The sequence below is a fragment of the Desmodus rotundus genome, chromosome 8 (genome assembly GCF_022682495.2).
Source record: "Desmodus rotundus isolate HL8 chromosome 8, HLdesRot8A.1, whole genome shotgun sequence".
In the NCBI taxonomy this organism is placed as follows: Eukaryota; Metazoa; Chordata; class Mammalia; order Chiroptera; family Phyllostomidae; genus Desmodus; species Desmodus rotundus.
Window position 1 is genome coordinate 98,369,304 of NC_071394.1, and position 15,906 is coordinate 98,385,209.

A 15,906-nucleotide genomic window follows, 5' to 3' on the forward strand; every position below is an offset into this window, starting at 1 on the left:
GGAAGAGAACCTTCCCTCTGAGGCTCGCTGAGGTTCCCTAAGGGCCTTGGCCACGGTGGGGCTGAGCTCAGCGGTGCACAGCCTCGGCTGGCCCCACCTGCCTCCCAGGGAGAAAATGTACTGAATACAACCACCTACACTCACTCAGGGAGCAGAGCTCCACAGCCTGAGGGGCCTGTTGTGGGCCCATGAAGACCTCTGATTTCATCATTTATTGACCTCTCTCTGTTTTTGTTTTTCACTTTCACTTAGAGGTCTGGAAGAAGTTATAAAAGCCATTTGCTCGGGGCCTCCGAAGGCCAAACTCATTAAGTAGGAATGATTAATGGAGTCCTCCTGCTGTTTACACAGCTCCAGCCCGTCAACAACTGCAGAAGTACTTTGTTTTCAATCCCCCAAATATTTTCCTTGCCTTCTCTGCTCATCCTGCTCCCCTTTTGGACAAATCCTTCACTCTGTTCTTGACCTTGGTGGTGGACCACCTCCTCTGCTCTGCCGGCCCGTCTAAGACTTTGGTTATGAGTTCCCTTGAACTACCCTGGGCACTGGCTTTGCAGCTGCTACCCTGAAGGCAGGCGGCAAGGCCCTCCCCTAAACTGGCCGCAGGCCCCTCCTTTCACTGGGTTTCAGATGACCAATGACTTTTGTGAGTCAGCCAGACCCCCAGACCACACATGACGCTGCAAGACGCCTGCTTTCAGTGACTGACCTCAGACGCTGGCTCCGGTGACTGACAGACACCACATGCACAGCTCTAACCAGCCCGGGGAACAGGACCAGCTGCCCTGCACACCGTGACTCCCCACTTCCGGAGTCATGCCTGTGCTCGAAACTATCGTCTTGAGAAGACCCCAGTGAAAATACACCTATCTCCAGGGACAGGTGACTGGCGGTCACGACTGCTCTGTAGCAGGCACTGTACCTGGTGCTTCACGGAAGGCAATGGAGACACAATCATACTCATTTACCAGATGAGAAAACCGAGGCTCAGCCTCCAGTGCTCCCTGAAGGAGGAAACGTGCCCAACGTCACACAGAGGCTTAGAACTGTGTTACTCCAAAGGCAGGTACAGCCCTGGCTGGCTCTCACCGAGCACCAGGTGGAGGCCTAAGCCCTGGAGGCGATGGGACGTGGGGGTTAAGAGGTGGAGTCCCACCCTGGGAGGGCAGACCAGGGAGGCCAGAGGCCTGGTAGGTTTGAGGGAGGCTCCCCAGCACTGGGCTGTTCAGGGAGCACTGGAGGATGAGCATTCCACTGGGGGGACAAGCTCTCTGACCCCTGTGCTCTAGTTAGCACAGAAGAGTGTGGCTCAAGTTTCTCTGGCCCCATTTAGGGCTCTCGATGCTGGCCCAGGCAGGGACCACCTTGTGCCTTAAGCAGAGATGTTGGTCCCTTCCCCTCATGGCCCACATGCCAGCACCACTCCTGGGCCCCTGCCCAGCGGCCCCATGGCGTCACGGGAGCACGGCATTTCTGTTTCGGCCTTGCCCTTTTATTTCCCACCTGCAGCTTTGTTTTAACCAACCCTCAGTCGTCCTTTCCCCTTGCCGAGGTCAAAGACTTGCGCATTGGGGCCATGTCAGGCTCCTGCTGCCCCGGGCCTTGCCCACTCCTGGGTCCCAGAGGGGCCCTCGCTCACTGGGAGCTGCAGCTGTTGCAAGTTTGATGTGAGGATGGGGAGGGAGTAGCCACCCCGCACACAGCACAAACAAGAGGCTTTTCCAGAACCAGGTTCCCCATGGCCAGTCCCACCCTGGGGCCAGCCCTCCATCCCTACATACCTGGCTATCCAGTCCAAGCAAGAGAAGCATAATAAAAAAAAGAATGGACCAAAACGTGGGCAGCGGCATCATGGTCACAGCTTTCGGGTAGGCAATGAAGGCCAGGCCGGGACCTAAAGGGAAGAGAAGAGGGAGGGACAGAGCGGGGAGACGCATCAGAGGCCGAGCACCGAGAGCATCGAACTCACACAAAACGCCCGGGTCTAGGGCAGGTCTCCCAAACCCAAAGTGCAGGGAGGAGCCCGGGCCCAAATTCCGTCCCGGGAAAAGAGACCAGGCCTGTCTCACTTTTGGGTGGGACGCGCGGGGGCTCAGGCGGGGCCCCGTTTTAGCATCTGTCTCCTAGGCAGCAGCACAAGTGGCCTCCTCACACACTGGAATCCGGACGGTCCCAGGTTATTTGGGGTGGGCAGTGGGCCTGCTGAGCCTGGACTCAGTCTGCCGGCTTGGAAAAGGAGCACCCCCACCTCAAACCGGAGCGACCACGCCGACATTTGCTGGAAGGAAGCCAGGGGGAACGTCCTGGTTAGCTGACTACCAAATCCCCGTTTCTACTGAAATGCTGCCTCAGTGGACAGAAAACAGAGCACCGTGCCCCACATGGCAAGTGTCTCTTTCTTTCAGGGTGCCTCTGCGCACCCACCGGAGCAACATCAGAGCCAGGGCCCAAAGCTAAAGGAGGAGTGGGCGGGGCAAGCTGCCAAGCGCGAGGGACCCACGGCCTGCATTCGAGAGCTCCTCCTACTGTCCCCCGCCCCTGCTTCACATCACCACGTGCCTGCTCAGGGCCTCACTTTCCCCACCTGAGAAGTGAGGGGCAGGTCACCATAAACTACTCCCAAGGAACCTTCTCGTGTTCAGATTCTCAGATGCGGACACCATGTCCCCAGAAAAGGGCTTCTGGTTTCTAAGGAGGGGACTCTGACAGAGTCTGGCGGCAGGGCTTGGGAGACAGGAGCCCCATCAGCTCGGGGGGAGCCTTTCTGACTAGAAACATGCTAAGGACATGGAGAAATGTCTCCCCGTCTCCAGCCAACCTGGGAGAAGACGCGGGGGGAGGAGCTGAGCTGTGACCGAGACCTGTGGGTCCAAGAGACAGGAGGCCTAAAAGGCCTGAGCTGAAAAAATAAAATCCAAAACTAAAAACGAACAAACAAAAAAAAGGTCAGGAAATGTGAAACAGAAAAGGACTAGAGGCAGGGCACTAAAAGCAGATATCAGAAGCAAATGAATGGTTTAAGAATGGGGAAAAAAAACTTTGACGTAAATTGGAGCCAGAAGTCACACCGCACGGCATTAAACACAAATGTGGTGGTCAAGGGCGAGTCCTTTTACAATCCAGAGTCCACTCGGCCTGAGGAAACCTGACCGTGACCGAGCGTCCTCGGGTGGCTAGAAAACTAGCACCTAAGGAGCGGTGGGAGGGGTGCCCGTCCTAACCCCGAAGCCCAAGTTGGACTAGGAACCCACGCTGCTTCCTAGACTGGGCCCCCCGTCCCCCAACATGTCAGCTCTGCGTGAGGAGTCAAGTCCAGCCGACTTCGAGACAGATGTAAAATGGGGCCCCCCTCCCCTCCGGGGCCTGTGAAGATTCTCAACGCACTCGTTTCTGTATTTCAGTTTTGCCTTTCGCAAGCGAGCCTCTGGGAGAGGGTCTGAGCACCTCCGTCTAAAAGCGCACGGTGAACTCGAGAGAGAATCCAGGTGAAACAACGCGGCCGCTCCGCGCGCTCCGCAGCCTGTCGCAGAGAACGCGCCCCTCTACGTCTCATTTGCACTCCATTCAGCTAAGTAATGATCTTGTTCAAATGCACTTGACTCAATATGGTGCTTGTTAAAAGCTTATTAGAGAAATAATCACCCTTGATGTGTCGGCTGTTCAGACATCACCGTGGGGAATAAATGCCAAGGTCTTTGAAGTGGACGGGAGGAAGAAAACAACTTAGGTTGACGATGTATACGTACACATAAAAATGCCTAGCTGTCCACAGAGAGCTGTCTTACATATGGATACGTATCTCCCACCACCAAGTTCGCTCTGTGCTCCTGGCGGTTCCATCAATCAGAATCCGTCTGCAAGCCCTCGACTGAAAAAAAGCCATCTGCGAAGGAGGTGTATTACTGTCTCCCTTCACGACTCTGCCAACTCACAGGTGGCTGTGGGTATTTCTGGAACTACTTTCTGTGTCCTCAGTCTCAGGCCTGCCTTTGGGGGCTTCTCAGGGCAGGAAAGCTATGTCCAAAGGTCTGATTTGGAAGCGGGGCCAGTGGAGAAACGCATGGGGCCGAGGGTGGACCTGCCACGATGTCCTGCACACGAGGGTGGGGCTTGGCAGCGTCATTGCCAGTGAGAACGAAAGCAGAGCCCAGGGGCTCAGAGAAGTCAGGGGAGGCCCGACATATTCTCACGCATATCCAGGGTTGGGGGGAGGCAGGTGTGGGGACACCCTCATGTCAGAGGGGCCCTACCCTGGAGCCCCCAGATCTGACCCTGATCATCTGCGGAGAAGACACCTGAATGCACAATGCTGAGGCACCCAACCCCCACCTCCAGGGTCCTATGGGCAAGGGTGACACCTGGGCAGGACTCTGGCTGGACCTGTCCCTGGTCTGTGGTGGTCCCTGGAGTAAGGACCTCACATTATATACACTAACGTAAGGGCGGAGCAGAGGGAGGTGTGTAAAATAACAAAACTTCCAGGCAACTGAAGGCCACCTTCCAAGTGAATGGGGCAGGGCTGGGTAAGGGCAGAGAAGCCAGAAAGGTGGACTAAGAGGATCCTGGGAGCTTAGAGTTCTCATTCCCACGTCTAAGCCACTGCCGTTTTAAAGCTGCAAGTCCAGGACTTAGCGCTTCACGGCAAGTCCTAGAATTTAGGCACCTGAGATATTGTGGTTCTGAGGCTCTAGGGTTCTAGCCACTGAAGACCTCACGGTTCTCAGATTCTGGAACTATCTATCCTGCTGGAGCTCCAGGATCCAGCCTAAGATCCCAGGCTTTGCAGAGTCTGTGATTCTAAGAGTATTTCCTTCATTTCCAAGTGTCTGGGGGAGGAGCACACTGCCAATAGTGCCCACACCCAGAGAGGGTGACAGTGTCTCCACAACCCACCCCCAAATCAGATCTGTCGCTGTCCCAGAGGGCGGCCTGCCACGCCCAATGTCTTCCCCACCCCAAGCCTACGGTGGTGCCTGACACAGAGTAGAGACGCAATAAATCAATAAACATCGGTGGGATGAATGAATGGGTTTGTTTAGAGGGAGCGCGCTGGGAGCAAAGTGCAAAATACAGAAACCAAAGCTGAGAAGGTGGTGATGGAACGCCGATTGGTGGCTGGCTTGGGCCTGTGTTAGGAGAGTGGTTTCTGTTGTGGAAACCAGGAGTTTGCTGAGGGAGGAGGGGGAGAGGGAAAGACCACACGAAAGTAGCTAAATATTCCCCAACTTAATCAAACCCATGTTTCTGCCGCCCCTTGGGCCAAATTGCAGTGAAAGTGTTAAAATTTAGCTTTTGTACTCTTTAGTACTTATGGGACATCTTGGTGGGGGGGGTCCATTTTGGAAACCAGGCTCGTCCCCCCCCCTCCAAAGCCCCTGGGGTCTGGCTTCATGCCTGCAGTACTCATCTTACACACTAGGTGGCAGTGCCCACCACCACTGCCACCAATACCACCATACCTGACTCAGCCACATCAGCAATGTCCACCCCTTGCTCTTGTGCCATGAAGCCCAGGATGGAAAAAATTGCGAAGCCAGACACAAAACTGGTACCACTGTTCAGGCATCCCAGCAGCATACAGTCCCTAAGTTACACATATGTCAGGGAGCAAGTTAATTCACAACACAAGGAAGCCACGCTCCCTACTTCTTCTCTTTTTTCTTTAAACATCATCATCATTTCTAAGGTCCACCAGGCCCGCCGGCACATCACTTGCCTGTATGAGTTGTACTTGTACTTGTTGTAGCTTCCCAGTGAGGTCATGGCCCCCAGGCAGATGGCATAGGAGAAGAATATCTGAGTCCCAGCATCGATCCATACCTATGGGAGACGGAGGGGTGGGTGGCAAGGAGAGAGAGAAAGGGCTGTTAGAACTGGCCTCCTGGAGGGAGCAGCGTGGGTCCCTGGCCACCTGGCCATTGAGGACTGCCCCTCGAAATGTACAGATTCTTGATTGCAACTGGAGTGTCTGTGCTGAAATCCAAGTGCCTTTCAAGACAACATTGAGCTGCAAGGAACCCCCGAAGTTGAAGAAACCCCAGTCACTCAGCGTCCAAGTTAAGAGGCTGGGCTTTTAAGGTGGATGGATCTGGACCCCAACCATGGAATCAATGTGGGCAAGCCCATATGACTACCGAAGCCTCTGTAAAATGGGTTCCACAGCCCTGCCCCACAGAGCTATTTTGCTGGTTCAGAGAATAAAGACTTAGCCCAGTGCCAGTGGCAGCCCATGAAGTCAAGGCTGCAGTCTCTACTGTAGTTGCTCTTGTCTGGGGACCCTAAGTTGGAAAGGAGAAGAATCCCCTAATGGTTGATGCAGGCAAAGCTGCTCTCCAGAACCTTCGCTAGGCAGGGCTCCTCATGGCCACAAAGCTGCCTTCCCCGCCATCCTCTGATGCTGCTAGTCAAGCCCCGTCCCACCCGCCGCCTGCCCCGAGTGAGAAGAGAGTACGGAAGAGACCCAAAGTAGCAACCCGAAGGTTGAGGATCCTGGAGACAAAAAGATCCTTAAACAGGCCCATAAAATCTCCCAGGCTTTTCTCCAACCCCCTGTGGTCGCATGGCTAAGTGCCAAGAGGTGGACATTCAGTACTGAACCCTCCACTTTCCAAGGTCACCAACTCTGAATTCCATCCTGGCCAAGGAAGCCAGCAGCTCTCTCGGCTGGTGCAGGCAGAGGCCAGGTCCAAGGAGAAACTCGCTCAGAAAGACTTCTCTCTCTCCCCTGGCGCAGTGCCTAAAGAAGACTCTATAATTGGCCTGCCTCAGGAGTCCTCAACATGAAAAGATACACACACAGCCAGCTGGAAAAGCCCACAAGCTCTGTGAATGATCCACCACCACCCAGTGGAAAACTACTAGGGGGTGATGGCACCCAAGAAATACGGCCCTGGGTAGGAAGGAGGACAGGCTGCCCTGCAGTACCTGTGGGTCCTCCAGGCGACTGATGTCAGGGTACAGATAGAACTTGATGCCTGCGCCTGCACCGGGAAGCGTCAGTCCACGAACCAGCAGCACCAGGAGCATAGCAAACGGGAAAGTGGCTGTGAAGTAGACAACCTGCAAGGGACGAGAGGGATTCAGAGAGGCCTGTGGCACCACCTGCTGCTGTTAAATTACAGAATCTCTCCTGAGGCGGGGGTTCTGTGGCTAAGTTTGCCGTCTCACTTGCTGTGTGACCTTGGGCATGTTACTTAACCTCTCTGGGCCACGGTTGCCTCATCTACATAAGTATGAGGTAGGTTGTAAGTACCTACCCCTCATAGATTCACTAAGATTCAATTTAAAAAATCCTATAAATATTTACTAAATATTTATATTTAGAACTACAGTGAACAAATCCCTGCCCTCATAGAACTACCATCCTAGGGGGTAGAGATGGAAAATGCAAAATAAGAAAGTAAACTATCAAAAAAACAAGTAAACTGTCGAGTGTGTAAACACAGGGCGCAGCCCAGTAGCTGGCACCGGCACGCAGTCCACATTAGCTAACGTGACACCTACTACTAGTCTGGCTCACAGTCAGGGATCAGTAAGTGCGGATTCGGACCCCAGCTCTCCCCTCACTTGCAGGGTGACCTTGGGCATCAGGTTTAACCTCTCGGGGGCCCGTTGCCTTGTGTGTCAAATGAAGATGGGAAAAAGAGAAAGTCGTCGTCAAGCGGTGAAGCCAGGATTCAACAGGATGACGTTTCTAACATGATTGAGAGAGGCCTGACTCTGAGGTGCTCTGAAACGGGGCCCGTTGGTCACAATTTTGCAGGAAGCACAAGGGAACTTCTGGGAAGGCCATGAGGCCTCTAAAGCCCCTCGGCCAGAATGGGGAAGGCCCTCCAGTTCCTTGGGGCTACGGGAGGCCCACAGCCTCCCCTGGGTCACATAGCACACCCCAGACAGGCCGAGGTCAGTGCAAGGTGTGGACCAGAGATAACCCAGCCTGGGCCTCTCTGTCCCCAAGGGCCTGCCCTGCTTTCTCTCCGCCTCCTGTCCTAAAAGCACTGGTCTCCAAACATCCTGTGGCCTCAGTTCTCGGGATGGATCTCCCCATCAGTTTCTTCACGAGGAGAAGATTCCAGGCAAGGTTTATGCCCGGAAGGAGCTCGAAGGTGTGTGGCTGAATGGAGGTGAAATCCCCAGACTGCCTGCAGGGCACGGGCTGAGCTGGGACTCTGCAGGCACGAGCCCATGCCGTGTCACTCTGCCCATCTCAAACTGATACACTGGCCACCTGCTGATGGGGGCAGCTGAGGCTCAGCAGGGCTCAGACTAGCCCAGGTCACCTGCAGAGTGCGGGATCTGCTCCCAGAGCCCCAAGACTGGTTCACAGAGCCCCGGCTTCCTCTGAGGGCCTCGTGGGCCCAGAAACCAGGGAGGAACTACCACACAGCCAATGCGCCCACTTTACAGGTGGGGGAACTAAGGCTGCGAACAGCACAGACGTGCCGTGGTGTTGAGGGGAGGAGGCAGTGCCAGGGTGCTGCAGAACACTGCTGGGGTCCAGGAGGGTGACAGACACTGACAGAGGGTGACGGAGCTCGATTGGCACAGGCACCCTGGGTGAGGCAGAATTCTCGGGCAGCCACCATCTCTTTGTGTGGAAACCGGCGGAAAGGGGCTTTGGAAAAGGGCAAACAGGACTCTCTCAGGGCCTGCCTGACTCAGCTGCCCGCTGTTGATACCACCAGCCAGCATGTATTTAGCGCTTACTATGTGCCCGGCGCTATTCCAAGTGTGGTAACTTCTATACGCAGTCGGACCTGCCCTCCCTCAGCAAGGGAGGTTTTATCACTACCCCTGTGTCAAAGGCCAGGAAACTGAGGCCCAGAGAGTCTGTCGCTGGCCTCCATGGGTCCCACGCTGCCAGAGTGGCAGAGCGGGACGCGCCGCAGGGCCCGCCTCCAGACCACAACTCGAGCTGTAAGAAGCCCTTCAGTGTCTGGCAGGTCAGTTAATCCCCCCAAGGCTGGAGGGAGGCTGGGGTCCCCCAGGGGTCAGGACTGGCTTACTGGGAGACCTTGAGCAAGTTACTGTCCCTCTCTGGGCTCCATTTCCCCGCCTGTGAAGTGGGGTGTGCTCAGACCAGATGAGCTCTGAGGCTCCCTCTGGGGGTGGGGTGGGGGAGTGGCCAAAAGTGTCAGCTTAGGGCACCCAGACTGGGGTTTGTACCGGCTTCTGCCACTTCCCAGCTGGGCAGAGGGAAATCTGCGTGCTTACCTAGCGCCCGCTTGGCACGCAGTGAGCCCTCAAGGAACCTCAGCAGGGAGGAAGTACTCCTGATGGCCCCATAAGACAAGCGGGCCCTGCTCCTGCCTCTGCCTCACTCTCCCTGGACGCCCTTTCTCCTCTGGGCCTCAGTTTCCCCAGACACCCTATTTCCTTCTCCTGGGGCAGGGAGCCCTCCCTATTTCCCCAGGACAAGAAGGCAGGCGTGGAGGGTGGGAGCAGGGGCAGGAAGCCCCAGAATGGGTGAAAGAAGAAAACCAGCGGGCCGCTCCTCCCTTCCTATGGACAGGCCCCCGACAAGTCCCCACCCTGGGCCCCAGCCGGCCACACCCGGGCCAGCAGACAATAGCTGCTGACAGCAGGCCGTCCCCAGAGGGCGGCCACTTCAAAGCCAGCCGGGCTCCACTGGGCTGGACAACCGAGTGGTGGCCAGAGGGCTTTGTGTCAGGGACACAGGACACTACCAGGGGAAGGGGGTGGCTTCCCTTGTTTTTCTGTATTTAATCTGTTTAACAAGCACTTATGTTGCGCTTACTGAGTGCCAGGCACTATGCTAAGAGCTGACGCATGCTAACTGAGTTAATCCTCACCACGCAAAGAGGTGCCAGGGTTACAGAGCTCGTAGGCGGCAGAGGTAGAGCTGGATCTGGGCCAGCTAGGCTCAGGGCCCCATGTCCTAAGTCTTTCACTGTGTTCTTCCCCCAAAGACAGAATGGACACGGCCTCACCTTGGCTGCCTCCTCGCAAAGCCACCCTTGTTTTACAGAATTTACCACTCTGAGGACAAGCCCCTGAGAGCCGTTCTCTCAACTTTTCCGTGACTCCTCTGGGATCCTTGTGGGAGAGGCTGGTGCCAGCCGCCGCCAGTGGGCCTCTGGCGGTGGCCCAGCAGGCCTTGCCACGGGACATGGTGGTAGTTTTCCATTCTTGCTGGCAAACCTCTGTGGCTCCTCCAAGCCCTTGACCCAAATGCCCTATGGCCCAATTGCCCTGGAAACTTGCGAAGACAACTCTTCCTCATTCTCTAGTGACCGTGGGGAGAGGATGGCCTTAGAGGCAGGAGAGAGATGGGCTAGTCTCCTGCTGCCCTGAGCTTCCTCTGTGGGGGAAGGCCTAGACAGGTAGGGCCGTGGGTCGGAGCCCAGTGCCTCGGCAGGCCCTGAGGGTCCTCACAGCACCCCCGTGTGTAGAGAGGTGGGTGGCATTGCTAAGTCACTTCACACAAGGGGGAAATGGGGCTCGGAGAGGGGAAGGGGTTCACCCACAGTTATGCAGCTTTGGGGGAGAGCGCTGAGGCCCCAAACCAGGCCCCGCTCTGACTGCCGCCACTGCCCTGGAGGCACAGCTGCAGAGCACGTGTGCGCTAGGGCCTCCATTGGGCCCACGGGACTGCACTTCCTGTGCGAGGGTCTGGATTTCTGTCACCTCCCTGGACTGTGGTGGCTAGGAACCTGGCCTGCGGCTAGGGCTGGAAGCCAGGGATGATGGTGGGTGGGTGTCTGGGTGGCTGGCAGGCTGCTGAGCTTGAGCCTAACTGCGCTTTTGTCTTGGCTTCTGTGGGCTGGCCCAGGCCCTGCTATTGTTCTGGGAACCACGCCTGCCCTTCAGGGGCCTGGAGCTGCCGGAGGAGGAGGTTGTCCCCAGGGACAGGCTAGGGGAACCTTTAACAGGTCACGTCTTCAACTGGCCACACTTGCAGCCTGGAACTACGTTTTGCCTTGACTCTACTCTCCTGCCCCCTCCATTGTGTCTCAAATGTTGCCCACTGTTCCTGGTGGACGCTGGCCTCCCCATCTGACTGGGGGCTCCTGAAGGGTCTGATCAGGCATACCTCAGGGCCTTTGCACCAGCTGTTTGTCCCCTCTCCTCCAGGTATCCACAGGGCTCTCCCCCTCACTTCTTCAGATCTTTGCTAAAGTCCCCTTCTCGGTGAGCCTTGCCTGGCCACCCTATTTAACAGGGCACCCGATACTCCCTGTTCTCTTTTGCTCATTATTTTTCCTCCTAGGTCTTGTCACCTCTTGTCCTATGGAGGGTCAGGCAAAAGTAGGTTTACAGTTGTTCATACAGAAAATATAATAGTTAATAAATAATAATACCAGAGTCTGTATTTTGCGTACTCACAACTGTAACCTACTTTTGCCCCAGCCGGTGTCTTACACATTCCCTGTGTTTCAGTCAAAGAATCTGTCAGCTTTGGGCCACAGGGCTTTTGTGTGTTGAGTCCTGCACATGTCCCGCCCCCTTCGTTCAACAGCATCCGGCAGGTACAGAGGCTCAGAGCTGATGAGAGCTAAGGAACGATCGCGTCCCCAGCCTGGCTCGGGCCCAGTGCTCTGGAGACTTCCTGACAGACTCACCTCTGTGTGGGGAAATGGAGGCAGGGTGAGGAAGGGACTGGCGTTTTAACCCTCTTTACCACCCGTTTTTTAGGTGACAAAACAGAGGCTCAAGGCAAGGGAGTGACCTTGGACAAGCCCTTTCACCTCTTAAGCTCAGTTTCCTCTCGTTCAAAGAGAGGCAGGGACGAAATGGGGTAACACGGGTGGGTGAGCACCAAGGAGCTGCGGGAATCACAGGCGCCGCCCCCTTGCTGGCCGTTCTGGGGGACAATGCTAGCTAGCTAGGGGCATGCAGGGGGAGACTTCTGAAGCCTGGCCTGCTTCCTTTCCACACTGGGTTTTAGGATCACAGACAGGGTGGTTCTGCCCCCGAGAAGCAGGCAGAGCATGTGGGAGGTGCCGGCTCCCACTCTGAAAGCAATCCCATTCTGCCTCTGCAACCGCAGGGGCCCAGGCCTTGCCCAGCTGGAATCTGTTCAGATCCACGCCTTTGCCCACGGGGCTCTTCAGCCCTAGAGAACATGGTCCTTAACTCTAAATTCTGGTGTGGCCAAGGCCCCTTCTTCAACAGACGTCTCTACTGCCCACCGCTTCACCTCAAATATGACTTTAACATGCTCTTTTGACCTTTGGGGGCTCTTTGATCTTAGAGATTTCCCCCCTATCAAGCAGCAACTGACGGGGGGAAAGGTAAAAGCAGATCAAGCCCACCCCTTAGCTACCGGCTTCGCGCGGTGGGCGCAGGCTCACACCCCCGACCGCAGACCCTGCGCACGGACTCTGTCGCTAGTGTGACCGTGATACCTGCCCGTGGCTTGGTTAGCAGGCAAGTGTCCGGCTCTGTTAGCACAGAACATTTTAGTTGCAGGCTAACATTTCCATTACCACCAGTGTGTATCAGTGGATACCTGAAATCTGAACTAAAGGCTGACATTGTAATGATCCGCTACTGCCTTTGTTAATAGCTTACATCCTAGTCATCATGTAACACATTAATCAGCACCACGTATCTCGGTCACGGCTAACATTCTGGTTAACAACTAACATCGTGGTTGTGAGTGAGGGACTTATTCATCAGTGACAGCGATCCTTAATAAGGAACATCTTAGTTACCAGCTAAAATGTTAGGGGTGAGATGATTTAGTTCACTTGACTTCACAGCAAAAACCCAAGTCAGCGCTTCTCAAACTTCAAGGTAAATTTGGATTATCCTGGGCTCCTATTCAATCGCAGATTCTGACTGTGGGTGGGTCCAAGGCAGGCCCTCTGGGGGTCTGCACCTCTAACAAGCCCCCAGGGGTCAGGGAGCTGGTCAGGGACCCATGGGAAGAAGCGAGGGTCCATGCTTTTCCATTAAGAACTGGTAATTAACAGAATTGCAGAAACCTCATTTCCAGCTATTTATCTGTTACCACCGCAACATCAGTTATCTGCTAACAGCTGCTCTCCGGCCAACAACTTGCCAGGGGAAGCAGAGGCATGTGGGAGCTCGCGCAGGCTGCAGCGAGAGCCGGCTGCTCCATTTTCAGGAATTTTGAGAGTTGGTTGTTAAACTATCGATAACTTGAGATCAGACGTGGTGGGAGTCTTTCTATCCTGAAATGAGGCAATGCTCCACACCAGGGCTTCACTTGCTTTGCGAGGACTGTTTTATCAGCCCACACCCCGTCCTACTAGGTGAGGGCTGGTGGCGGGCAGGAGGCACTCTCCGGCCAGGGCCGGTCTCCATGAGACAGGGGAGGGACAGAAGCACAACTCACTTTCCCCGTGGACTTGACGCCCTTCCAGATGCAGAAGAAACAGACCAACCAGACGAAAAGAAGGCAGAGAGCAAGGTCCCACTTCAGCGAGCCGGGGCTGTTGATTCCAGAAGACAAGCTCAGCACGTTGCGCCTGGAAGCAAACAGAGCCGCAAGCCCGTCAGGCCAAGTTCTGGGCAGGCGGGGTTCCAGCCCCAGGCCGTGTGCGGCTGCGTGTGCACAGGTCCCCGGCCCTCCCCGGGCCCCGGAGTTCCCCGCTGGTCTCGGGAGACAGTGACTGCCCTGTCACAGAGCTGTGGAGGAAGTCAACCAGGGGACGAATTCCGACTCCTACATCAGGTGACCCTGGGTTCAACCCAGCCTGGCCTCGGGCAAGTTTAAGTAAACCCCCAAGCCTCAGTTTCCTCATCTGTAAAACGAGAACCGGCTCCCCCATGCAGCACGGACTTTGTGCCAGTTACCTGGTCTCCCAGACCCCAGTCTCGCCTCTCACACGGGAATGGCCACCATCCCCTCACGTGCTGCCCATGCCGCTTTTATTTTATTCACCTCTGTTTCTTCTCTGGATCTCTCACTAAAATGAAAGCCTCAAGGGGGACGGAGTACCCCACCTGTGGCTGTAGAATGCCCCCAGCTCCTCACAGGAGCTGCTGTGAAGAGAGAACCCACACAAAGCGCTATCTGCAGACCCAGGGGCTGCAGCCGGCCATGGAGAAACCCAGTGGCTCTTGCTGTCGTGACGCCGAGAGGCCGGAGCAGCTGCTGGCACCAATGCAGTGCTGGTTGAACCCTCCCCTTCCAGGGCTACGAAGGTCTTGAAAGGAGGCAGGTAGCCATTTGAAGGACAATCAGCCCGGGGCAGCCACCAGCCCCACCCGGCACCACACGGCACAGCCTGGGTCTCTGCGGCCAAGAACCTTGTGACGCGTACAAGCACCTGCTCGGATTCACCCCACGGGGCAGATGCCGTCTGAGGCCAGGCCAGGGCAGCACAGGGTGCTGATGGCTGAGCAGACCATGCAACCCGGTGCCCAGAAATGTCCCCACTGTCCCAGAACTCTCACTGCTGCAGTACTGACCAAGGGCAGCCACACTGAGCAAAGGGATGCTGGCCCCTGAGGTCACCAGTCCCCCGAGTCTCCAGGCCACACACCATGGGAGGCAGAGCGCTCGTGCTCTCCTGGCTGATGCGGGGCTCCCTCTGACAAAAGCCAGCTCCCTATTTAGAGCAGGAGAGGTGGAGAGAGTTGTGTGACTTTCTGCCTCAGTTTCCTCATCTGTAAAACATGAATGGCTCCTGCCCAGGATGCTGCTGGGAAAGCCTTCCAGACCATTCCCAGCTCTCAGCCGGTGGCAGGGTGCTCCCCACGGTCAGGGCTCTGGGACGTGTTTCCATTACTTCTCTTCTTTTCCCCCAGAGACGCTTCAACACGAAGACCTTGAACAAATCCAAAATTCCCACTCAACTGGCATTCCAGCCAGGCCTTTCTTTGCTGTGCTCCACACCTAGCACGGCACATGGCACATAGTAGGGCCTCAATAAACACATGTTGAGGGAATGAACGGACTTCACTGGGGTGAATGGAACGTTTGCAGGTCACTCTGGACCAAGCCATGAAATATTTCCACTAACCTTAAGAAGGGGCGGCTTTCCTTTGTCTTTTTTCCGCTGGTCACCCCGACGTCGAAGGGCTTCCCACCATCACCTAGGATGGTGTGTGTTTGTGGCAACACTGACAAGTTATTTTCATTTTACCTCATCTGATCCAAGGACTGGGGGTCATTTGCCCCCTTTCACGGGTGGGGAAAACAAGGCTGGGAGGGACCCACTGCCCCCAAACACACCGACAGCAGGGGCAGAACTGGCACCCTGTACCCAGGCCCACCTGCCTCCAAAGCCCAGCAGTGCCTCTGTACTCCACCTAACTGCCCCTCTGATTCAGAGAAAATAGAGCCCAAACTTTACAAGGAATCGCTCCAGTCCCCGCTCCGGGCCGGAATCACCTGGGACCTTGGAGCAGGGCAACACGGACATCCCCATAAGGCAGGGCCGGCGGCCAACTGCATCCCGCCTGGGGCCCTGCCAAGCACGCGGATCTGGCCGCTGCAGCAGCTTTAAAACAAAAAGCCCTCCCCGCGCAGCCTCCAGAGCTTGGTGCCTTCAATGAAAGCCCAGGGCATGCCGGGCAGAGGCCCAAGCGTCCCCGTGAATGGCAGTGTCAGGGAGAGAGCGCTTTCCACCTCCGCAGCGCTGCCCCCTCGCCAAGGCCACGCACACCGTCCTCGCGCTTCCACGGAAGCCTTTTGCTCCACAGACCACCAACCACAGAGTCCCTGCCTGTCCTCTCTCACTGGGTGTCACCTTGGGGTGCCAAGTCAGGCCTAACTGGACAGTCCCTTCCTGCTCTCTCACACTGGGTGTCACCCTTGGTGACAAGTCTGGCTTGCCTACCAGGCTCTAGACAACCCAAAGACAAGAATCCCACAGGCAGGCACACAGTAGGCGCTCAGCTAATGCTGAGGAGGCGCCCAGGCATAAGACAGTCTTTTCTCCTTAACAGCAACTTGGCCAAGAAGCTTGA

At 56.0% G+C, this 15,906-nt stretch overlaps 1 protein-coding gene across 3 annotated transcripts in view; it reads right to left on the reverse strand.

The window, feature by feature from the left end:
* Positions 1-15,906, reverse strand: part of SLC6A6 (solute carrier family 6 member 6) — a 79,327-nt gene that overhangs the window by 14,434 nt on the left and 48,987 nt on the right. For all 3 annotated transcript variants that reach the window (XM_053929273.1, XM_024556416.2, XM_045192413.3), the window contains 5 exons: positions 13,325-13,457; positions 6,925-7,059; positions 5,717-5,820; positions 5,460-5,584; positions 1,782-1,894 (listed from right to left, as the gene is read on the reverse strand). In XM_053929273.1, the coding sequence (XP_053785248.1) occupies positions 1,782-1,894; positions 5,460-5,584; positions 5,717-5,820; positions 6,925-7,059; positions 13,325-13,457 (610 nt within the window). The remainder of the gene's footprint in view (positions 1-1,781; positions 1,895-5,459; positions 5,585-5,716; positions 5,821-6,924; positions 7,060-13,324; positions 13,458-15,906) is intronic.